At 41.3% G+C, this 11,161-nt stretch overlaps 1 protein-coding gene across 1 annotated transcript; it reads right to left on the bottom strand.

Moving 5' to 3' along the window:
* Positions 1–7,250: 7,250 nt before the first annotated feature.
* On the bottom strand, positions 7,251–8,363 carry LOC143614893 (uncharacterized). Its single transcript, XM_077088195.1, has one exon. The coding sequence runs from the start codon at positions 8,361–8,363 to the stop codon at positions 7,251–7,253; it is 1,113 nt and encodes a 370-aa protein (XP_076944310.1).
* Between the last annotated feature and the right edge of the window lie 2,798 nt (positions 8,364–11,161).

Genomic DNA, 11,161 nt, shown 5'->3' with positions numbered 1-11,161 from the left:
ATTCCCTTACATCAGCAATTCTATCCTCTTTAGCCTCAACCTTTGGTTTCCAAAGAAATCCTTTTGGTTCATATCCATTCTCTAACAAGAAATTCTCATCACTTGTCAGTTCTGTTGATTTCTTTCTTGAAAAGACACCGTTGTTTCTTGTCTTTTTACTGCTAGGTGAACCTTGAGAACCATCAGACTTGACTGATTGTGTATCTTGTTTGGAGCTAATTTTCAAAGGTTGAAAGTTCTTTTTGACAGCTTTCTCATGCTTCTTAGGAGACACACTTTTTCTTACTGATTTAGTCATTTGTTTCTTTGCTTTGACTTCAGTTTTCTTCTCACTTCTTGTCTCTTCAGCTGATTTCAACTCATATTTCCTCGTGGTTTCATTTTCACACACCTTTCCTTTTCCCAGGTATGCTTCATACCTTTGCTTGTACAGATTAAAGTCTTGACCATACTTTGTTTCATTTGGGACATTAAAGGGTTTGAAGTTGAATCTTTCATTACATGAGTCTGTGTGATGACCATACTCATCACACTTCTTGCACCAAACTTTTCCTTTATATTTTTCATGTTCACTTGCTTTCTTAAACCTTTCACTTGGTTTAGGTGGTTTGACTCCAAGTGTCTTTTGAGTCTTCAAACTATCATAATCAATTGAAAAAAGAACAAATTCCTTAACCTTGATATCTTGTCTTTCAACCTTGCTTTTGACAAAGACAATCTTTTCCATAATTATAGGTTCCTCATCACTGTTTTCTTTGTATCTTGACTGCCTCTTTTCATATTCTTCCAATGTTTCCACTTCTCCAATATCCAGTACTTCATGATTAGATTAGACTGGATAAACAGGATAAAGTTCTCAACTTCAACTATTTCAGTCACCTTCTTGTTGTTGTTTTGCTTTATCCTTTTCAACACAGCCTTGCTTGGAGGCCTTACTGCATTGTAGCTTACCTTCTTCTTTTCATAGATGTCATAAGACACATGCTCTCTTCTCTTTATTTCATTCTGTCTCTTCATTCTAGGTGTGACAGGTGAATACAAAGTAAGTTTGTCAATAGATTCTGGTTTCTTGTATCTTCTTCCTCTTTCAGCTTCCTTGATCTGTTCGTCTGTGATCTATCACTCAAATCACTCAAATCATCTTGATTGAGATCATCAGAATCAAAGTCATCCTCAGAGACTTGTACTCCAATTGATTTCTCTTCTTTCAACCCTTCTTTCACAATAAATTCACCTTCTTCATTTACCTCAACATTTTTGTACAAATCAACAAATTCTTCTTTTTCATGAAAGACATCTCTGAATTGTTGCAGGTATGCATCTCTTTTCTCTTTGTCAACTTTGGGCATAAAGTTGTTGTTGAATGGAGGTGGAATTGCTTTGTATTTGTTTTCTTCTTTCACTTGGTTCAGAATTCCACATATGTTTCCTGTGGAAACCAAGTTCTTCAAGAATTCATTCTCAACTTGTAGTTTTGTGTTCTGCACCTTTTCTTCTACAATCATCTATTTCAATCCCTCAATCTCAGTGGTGTATCTTTTATGTGCTCTGTAACTACTTATGCAGTCATCTTCCAAACTTTTCATCTTTTCATCACTTATTAGCTCACTATCCTCATATCCATTAATGATACTTTGCTTCCTAAAACACTCACTTTCCAGCTTGCTTACTTTTGTTTTCAATTAATTGATAATTTCATTTAAATCAACAGTAGGAGCAGAGTGTACCTGAGATGTTGATCCACCTTCTTTCTCAATCAATGCCATGAATGCCACATTTGCCCTCTTAATGTCATCTGCAATGTCTTCTTCATGGTTGCTCCAATCAAAATTAACCTCATGCTGTGTGGTGACTGCCACATTTCCTTGATTTCTGGGTTGATTTTGATTAGTTGGAACTGAGTTGTTTGGCATAGTTTGAAGGTTTTGATTGTTGTTTCTTTGAAAGTTTTTGATTCTGAGGCACAACTTATTGATTATTGTTCATTGGATGCTATTGGAAGTTGTTGAAGTTGGGGTTATAATTGTTGGAGTTGTTGTTATTGAAGTTGTTGGGATTGTTGTTTCTTTGCTGATTCTGTTGATATTGATGCTGTTGATTTCTTGACTGGTTTTGGTATTGATTCATCTGGAAGTTTCTTGGCATGTTGCATTATCTGGAAAAATGACCAGGCTATTGGCAGTTATAGCAGATGGATTTTGACTTATCAAAACCAATTCTTTCATTAGGCCCTGATAGAAGTGATCTACCAGTCCTGTTGTACAACCTTTTGCTTCTAAGAGCCAACATGGCTGCTTGCCATTTCAAATCCATGTCTTCCAAATCATTAGCATCAATCTGTTCAAGGTCATCCTGAATGGCACTTGTATGAATCAGATTCTTTGCAACAAAAGCATTGTATGATTCTGTAAACATAGAAAGTAAAGCCTGTGTTTCATTTCCTTGACCACTTCCTCCACCAGTGTAAGGTACATGACCACTTGCCATTGAGGCAGAATCATTCTCTTCCAAAATTTGGACATTGAACCTTTGCTGGTTTCCATGATGACTTGTACTACCACCAACAAAAGATTTAGGTGTATCAACACTATGCTCTACTGGTTCTTCAATGATGGGAATCTGTTGTTGAGTCTTGGTTGACAAGTTGCCCATGGGTGCAATGAGAGCATTAGTGACCTGAAAACATGGCTTCTCTTCTTTGATCATTTTATTTTCAATCATTTCTATCTCTGCAGCCTGAAGGAAGCACATTACATCATCCACCTTCAGATCATTGAAATTTGGCTTTTGAAGGATGAATTTGCAGGCAGTGTACCACTCCTTAGGCATTGAGTTAAGCAGCTTGGTATTCAAGTCAAAGTCAGTCATGACATAATCAGTGGTTCTTAGCTCATTCACAATTGCTAAGGATCTTTCCAGAATTGACTTCAATCTCTCTCCTTCCTTATATTTGAATCTCTCTAGCTGTTGCTTGAGTCTTTGCTTCTTGATGTTCTTCAATTCAGTGTTTCCCTCAAACATTTCAAGGATTGCATCATACATAGCCTTAGCTGTGGTGTGATGTGCAACCTTGGTCAATATTTCCCATGACAGACCTAGCTTTATCATGGCTAAGGCCCTGTCATCCACTTTTCTCATTCTGTCTCTTACAGCAGCAGTTGCATTAGCACCATCAGTAGTGTCTTGTGGACCATTCTTGATTGAATTCCACATATCTACATCATTATAGCAAACAGCTGCTTCAAATAAGACCTTCCATTTTGTGAAGTTTTCCTGTCCGTAGAGTCTAGGAATCTTATTAGTAGAGATTTCTTGTTCTTCGTAACCAGACATTTTAAAAACAAAATCAGTAGATTTGTAAAAGACAAGTTTTAAAACAATCAGATCTGAAAACCGGTTGTTCAAATATGATGAATTTGGTGCAAATAGAACAAGAATCGGACAAAAAGATTTAAACTTTAACTGAAATAAAGAATAGAAAACACCGGATAGATGTAGATATGGAAAGAAATGAAGAACAGAGCAGCTGACGTCACTCTTTAATGGAACAGTGTTCTGCTTACGTCATTGTTCTTCAAATCTTCAATCAGCAACAATTTCTTACTAAAATAGCAGTGACCAGCTCTGATACCACTTGTCAGGTCCCTGATTGTAGGTAGATCTTACACAAATCAAGTCATAACTCACACAAAAATGTGTTGACAAGAGAGTTAATGATGGGTTGCTATATTTAGTAAAAAAACCGTTTGATAAAGGCGGAATAAATAACAAACGATTTGGTTGCTGGGTAATAAATGAAAGGTAACTAACACACAAGATTCACTCAAAAGATTTCCATTCATATAAAGTTAATCATACAAATGATAATCTATCTAGGGTTTCTTGATGGGAAAGTTATGTCCGTACAAATCTTAAGAACGGCTGTCGCTCAATAAATGTTCTTTCTAATATCGTATTCCGCGCCTCTTTCCGTCTCTTTTGAGGTGTGAGCTAATTGTTCCTTTTATAGGCCTGACACCTCAGGACAGCTGTCATTCCTTCTAGAAACCCTAAATATAACGTACATATTCAAATTACATAATCAAAATAATCCTAAGTGTAAAACAAGTCTTCCGGGTAGGCTTTGTAGAAGTGAACTTCTCCGAGTAGACTTTGTGCTCTGCCTTCCTTGTTAGACTTGGAAACCTTGAAGTGTGCCCGAGAATAATTTTCCGGGTATGCTTTACTTGGAGTATTTTCCAAAGGAAAATATTCAACAAGCATACTTCAATCTTCTTGATTATATTAGACTTTGCCCAACATAATCCAACTAGCAACCTTGTTCTTCAATGGTCTCGTCAACTCATTGCTTGGAATAAGCTTATTAGCAAAGTGTTTTTGGGATCATTGTACCTTGCTTGAGTTGAACCTTGCCCGATGTTACTTGAGATATTTCATTTCTCATCAAGCTTACTCGGACCACTGTATTATTAAAGAATACCTTTCCCGATCTTCCAAACACTTGGTTTCCTGAGCTTGGTTAGCCAAGATCTTACTCTGAAGTAAACCTTACTCGGCTATGAAGAACAAACCTTCTTGATATAGTGAACTTTGCCCGGGGTATTCACAAAAGAGTGAACCCTGCCCGGATATCCACTAAAGAAGACTTCAAGAAGATAACCTTGCCCGATAGGCAAATATTATGCCCGGCTAAGTAAGGACTTGTTCGGATGTCTTAGGTGTGCCCGGTTCCATACTTAGTCATTTCTGAGGAGGTTGAGAAGATTCCAATCTTCCATATGATCAGTTTTGGGTCAAATCTTGACTCAACAAACTGAAGAATTAAGTCCTTTGCCTGCGATAGATATGAAGCTATTACGTCGTTTTTTGCTTCGTAAGTCCCATTGATCTGCCCTGCTATTAGCATGAAATCCACCCGTGCTTCCAAGTGTTTTACCCCAAGTTTTTTAGATATCCGTAGGCTTGCCAGAAAAGCTTCATACTCCGCCTCATTATTAGTACTCTTGAAGTCCAGTTTGATGGCGTAAGTAAACTCATGGCCTTCGGGATTGACTAGCCTGAGGCCTGCGCCAGATCCCTCGCTACTGGATGCTCCATCCGTGAACAATGACCATACTTGCCCTTGTTCCGGAGGTACTTAAGGTTGCTGTTCAACTACGCATTCATTCTCTTTATGCTGCGGAACCTTTGTGACAAAGTCGGCCAACACTTGCCCTTTGATTGCTGGCCTGGGTTTGTATTCGATCGCGTGTTCACCCAGTTCGATGGCCCATTTCGCCAATCGTCCAGACAATTCCGGTTTTCTTAACACATTCTTGAGTTTGTATCCGGTTAGGACATTGATGGGATGACCTTGAAAGTATATGCGGATTCGCCTGGCAGCATAGACCAATGCCAGAACCAGTTTTTCAAGCATTGAATAGCTGGTTTCCGGGTCGGTCAACGTCCTACTGACGTAGTAAATTGGCGTTTGGACGTTTTTTCTGTCCGTCAGTAGTACGGACCAAATGGCGATGTCAGTTGCTGACAGATATAGTGTCAAAGGTTCACCCGCATATGGTGCTGTTAGGGTAGGCAGTTCCATGAAGCACTGTTTGACCTCCAGGAATGCTTTTTCAGCTTCCGCGGTCCATTTGAAATGTGCCTTCTTGAGGCAATTTCTCAGAGTTGACACGAACGGGTAAGACTTGGCTGAATGATTTGCTAAAAATATGTTCAGTGCAATCAATCTTCCATTGAGTGTCTGTACCTCCTTGAGGGACGAAGGAGATGGCATGCGGGCTACTTCCTGGATTTTATCCGGATTGGCTTTAAAACCCGCGCCGGTAACGATCATTCCTAGAAATTTTCCCTCTTCCATCCTGAAGGAACACTTGGCTGGATTTAGCTTCATATTGATGCTTCTCAACGCTTGAAATGTTTCTTTGATATCTCTCAACATATGATCTTCCTCAATGATTTTGATTGCGAGATCATCCATGTAAATTTCCAAGTTCCGACCAATCTGTTTCTTAAATGCTTCATCCATCAACCGCTGATACGTAACCCCCATATTATTTAACCCAAATGGCATTATCTTATAACAGAATGTGCCTTGGTCTGTTCGGAATGCTGTTTTGTCTTCATCACCTGCCGCCATGCGGATTTGATGATAACCTTTGTAAGCATCCAAGAAGCACTTGAATTTGAATAGAGATACAACATCAACTATGAGGTCGATTTCTCGAAGTGGGTAACAGTCCTTGGGACACGCCTTGTTCAGATCCTTGAAATCTATGCACATCCGCCATGTCCCGTTGCTTTTAGGGACAATGACAAGTCTGGTATTGGATTGGGCGGATAATTCCAGCATGTAAGAGGTCCTGAACTTGTTCGTTCATTGCTTCCGTTTGTTCCGACCCCATCTTATGCTTCTTCTGCACAACTAGAGTGAACGCTGGGTTAACCCGCAATTTGTGTTCCTCAATCTTTCGCGGGACCCTGTTCATGTCCGCTGGTTGCCACATGAAGATGTCTACATTTTTTGTCAGCAACTGCTTCAAAAATGTTCTCACTATCTCAGAGATAGCGGGTCCAATTTTTACAGCTTGATCTAGGAATTTCTTGTTCAATACCCATTTTTCAGGTTCAGCCCGCCGAGTTTGCTTCGAAACTTTTCTTGGCTTAGAACTTTCTGTCGTGAAGCAATTGCGATTGATATGGATGATAGCCACACCGGTATGAGTTGGAACTCCAACTGCACCATCTGCTGTGGAAGGATGAGCGTTGAAATTACCGATTGCTTCCCGATCCAAGATAATGTCATGCTTCGATATTGCTGGTAAAACTAAAAATTCAACCTCCTCGGTTCTTAAATGAGTTCCGTCACTTAGAGTGACTGGGAAGGAAATTACCCCTCGCGGGTGCATTACCTCACCTCCAAATCCTAATACAGGAGCATGAATTGGTTTCAATCTCTCCTTATCATCCTCATCTAGCTGTTTGAAGCATTGCTCATACATTATATCCGACGTACTACCGGTGTCGAAGAAATCGTATTGCGAGCGAGAGTGACCGAAGAGGGCAGTGATAATCAAGGGATTCTTATTACAAGGTCCTCCTTTGACTCGCGAAAAAATCACAGGCTCATTCTTCCACTCTTTGTCATAAGTCCTTGACTTGCTTTTTGGGCGGGCCTTGGTTATCTCGCGTGGGAGCTTTATTAGTCCCAGGTTTTCCACCTTTTACCAAATGTCCAAGTTTTCCAGACTTTACAGCCGCCTCAATTTTTTTTTCAAAGCTGTACACTCGTTCGTGTTGTGACCGATGTCGTCATGAAATGAACAATGTTTCTTGGCATCAAGGAATGACCTCCTTGTGAGTGGCTGTGGTTTCCTGAAATTCGCATTCTCCATAGTGAGGATTTCGGCAGGGGTCTTTGAAAGTGGAGTCCAATTGTTGGGGCCTCGAATTGAGGGTCCCGCTTTGTTTTTATTGCCAATCAAGGATCTGGAATCAAATGGTTTAGACGCTTCCGCGGACGGCTGGAGTCGGGACCAAATGGTTCGTTTTTCCTGTCTGTACGGCCGCGGGTTTTGGAATTCGACTTTCAAATTTTGTTTCTGATTGTTGGTTGCCAACGTCCTTTGAGTTCTGGCGAATAATTTCGCCACAGTCATGATATCATTCCAGGACGTGGGCATCCCATCTTTTCCAGTCAACGTCATAATCAATTCGTCACTCTTCACATGTTTGCGGAATGCTCCCCGCAACATGTCCTCGCTTACGCCATCGATATTGAGGCTTTCGTTGTTAAAACGGGTAATGAAGTCTTCGATAGACTCAATGTTACGCCTAACGACGTCCAATATTTCGGATGGGTCGCGGGTGTGTTTTTTCTGCTGGCTAAAGTGTTGTGAAAATTTTACAACAAAATCATCCCAGCTTTTTATCTGTCCATCCGGCAGCTTATTGAACCACTCTCTCGCTGCCCCAGTAAAGCTTAATGCAAACATGTGGCACCAGTATGGAAGAGTCCAACCTCTGACTCCTCCAACTGCCACAAAATTCAGCAGGTGATCATTGGGATCCGTCATCCCGTCATATTTCCCTATAGATGTTGGGATCTTAGCGTTGACCGGGAACGGGGAAGTTGCAATTTTTGCGATGAACTTCGATTTCTCGGCAAAAGCATCCGGACGATATGGCATGGAAAAGTCTTCCTCAGCATCACTGTGATAACCCGCCTGGCGAACTACTGCCTGCGGACGGCTAGTTCCCTCATGTAAGTGAAGGCGGCTATCACCAGTGTAGTAACTAATATCACCTGGACGGTACGACAGGTCGTAACTGTTGAACTCGTCAAGGTAGGATGGTATGTGCATGACCATACGAGGGCGATCCCGTAGTCGTCGAACTTCTATAGGATCTCTTTCTGCCTGAATACTATGGCGGATCTGACTCCTCCTTACTGCTGGGGGAGGAGAGAGAGTTCACCTAGGAGATTCTTCATAGTTCAGAGTTCGAGCTTGGAGTCTCTCTTCGCGCACCCGTCACTCATACTCTACTACCACCTTTTCTTGTTGGAGACGAAACCACTCATCCGGATTCCGGAGACAAGGGTCCCCTACTTCTAGGACTATGATGGGTTCGTCCTTGCTCAGAATCGTCAGAATCATCTCCCAGACCTAACTCTGAATGAGTCCGACGAGTTTCCTTCGTAATTCGCCCGGGATTGCCAGATCCAGAACCTCCTGGCGCCGTAACATGCCCTAGGTCTGTTAGAGTAGGGCCTGTTGGCGCCGAGAAGAGTCCCAAGCCACATGGAGTGGAACTTCTTGGAGCAGTGATACGTGCAAAGACACTTGAGGCAAAGCCTACAGGTGCTTCAGTATCAGCAGTTTGTGAAACAGGTACAGGAGTTCCCGTCGGCCCTTCAGGAAGCTTACTCATATATTACGAACCAAAAAACCAACGACAACTTGTGCAGTTCTAACTCCAAAAAGGATGGCGCCAATGAAGAAACACCGATCCGCTCCCCTTAACGGGTCCTGGATCTAATGAGTCAACCGGGTAAAATACAATAACAACCAACACGATATGAGCACAACTTCCCAAAGTCCAGTGACCGGAACCTGCAAAACAGACACCGTGAGTCTCGTCACGGGAAGGACAAGACGGGGGGTCTTCCCGTAACCACCCTCCGGCGTGAGAATCAGTACAGTTCTTAAGGAGAAAGTACTAGAGTATTGAGAGTAAAAACTTGGGAGTGAATGTGTACCTCATGCAGGTTGACAAGGTATTTATAGTCGAAGGATGTGGAAATTGTGATTGGGCCAGCTGTCCCATTCTAGAAGATCTCCAATAACCGTCTGGACGCGTGTCCTTATGCGATAGGTTGAGCTATATATCCCATGTGCATGGTTGTAACAACCTGGACATGCGTCGCTCTATGATAGGACGAGTTGATCCCTCTCCATGTGCACGGTTATAACAATCTGGCCAGGTGTCCTTCATTCATTGGTCGACGAGTCACGTATTCTCCAAGTAACGATCATGGTTATTCTTCTAGATGGTGGTTAGTTATTTACAGCTGCCCTGTTGGCATTGCCTTCTGGTCAACTTGGCGGATAGATGTGCTATCATGCGGGTGACTTCTGAGGGTACGAGGATGCTTCCGCGCGTGATGAAAGGATGTTCTTCCTTTATCATGTTGTGCGGGTGATCCATAGGTTCCGCGGGTGGCACATGAGGGCTTCCTCTCCTACCCGCGGGTGATACATAAGGGTATTTGGGTCTTTTTGGTATCATACCTCTATAATGGTAATAGCATTCTCAACCTATTCCTTATATTTGTGTGAGGTAGTTTTGTAAATTATATGGTATGGTTATGAGTGGTTGTTAGTAGAGGAGAGAGAAAATATTATATAGGAAAGTTAAATTTGGGGTTTCACTGTTCATACAGTATAATATTTATAAAGAGAAAATTACGATTTGCCTCCCTGGGTAAAATCGGCGGGCTACCGTTAAAACCCTCAAAACTAAATTGCGCTTGTTGTACCAATGTGTTTTTTATAATGGTGACATGAGCCCTTGCTTGAATGTATTAAACCCCTGGTTTTAAGTTGACCGTTTGGTTAACGGAACTTTAGTAATTAGATAAATAATAATAATAATAATAATAATAATAATAATAATAATAATCTTTTCTCTAATAATAATAATAAAAATAATCTCTAATAACAATAACAATAAGAAGAAAAAGATGAAGATATGAACTCCAGATTATCATCATCATCATCCCACGACCTTCAAAACTCTCATCCTCCTCCGCTGCCACCGCCGCCGCCGCCATCCACCGGAAAATGAACTCCACCACCAAACCCAAACACGAACAAACATTAATCAACGTATTTATCATCATCATTCAGATTTAAACCCCTAACCACATGGGTTTTATACAAGATATTTAAAAAAAACATAGATATAAGGGATTAGAAGCTACGGGGATGGATTAGAAGCTACGGCGACGACGGTCGGGAAGTGGAGGTGGTGTGGCGACGAACGGGAACGGCGGTGTGGCGACGGGAGCGAGGTGCGACGATGGTGATGACGGTGGCCGTGACAGGTTGCGGGTGAAGAAGATGGGTGGTGGTGACGAAGATGAAGATATGGGTAGTGGGTATGTTGATTTCCGGCAACGTGTTCTTGATTTTCCGGAAGTGATGATTTTCCGGCAATGGGTTACAGGTGAAGATGGGTGGTGGTGATGAAGATGAAGATATGGGTTTGTGTTTGAATGATGATGTTAATTTATGTGTTTGTATAAGATTTATGGGTTTGTGTGTGTTAGGGTTCTTGATGTTCTTGATTTTCTGGGTTTGTGTTTGTGTTAGGGTTCTTGATGTTCTTGATTTTCTGGGTTTGTGTTTATGTGTTTGAATGTTGATGATGAAGATGAAGGGTATAATGGTCATTTAACCGATTATTAACACTGCAGGGAGCATTCTGATCATAATAAACACGCAGGGAGCATTCTGATCATAATAAGAAACACACTAGTACAACAAGCACAATTTAGTTTTCAGGGTTTCAACAGTAGCCCGCCGATTTTACTTAGGGAGGCAAATCATCATTTCTCTTTTCTAAAAGTGGTTGTGAGTGAAATAGAGAGAAAAGATTA

Source organism: Bidens hawaiensis, unplaced genomic scaffold, assembly GCF_021521415.1.
Source record: "Bidens hawaiensis isolate Kalapana, Puna unplaced genomic scaffold, B.hawaiensis_p1.1 tig00041238_1, whole genome shotgun sequence".
Lineage (NCBI taxonomy): Eukaryota > Viridiplantae > Streptophyta > Magnoliopsida > Asterales > Asteraceae > Bidens > Bidens hawaiensis.
The sequence above is the reverse complement of the archived record's forward strand: the minus strand, read 5'-3'. Positions and strand labels throughout refer to the sequence as shown.

What these genes read in the sequence shown, in the direction of transcription:
- LOC143614893 (XM_077088195.1), bottom strand. Translation starts at nt 8,363, where the DNA reads ATGCACATACCATCCTACCTTGACGAGTTCAACAGTTACGACCTGTCG.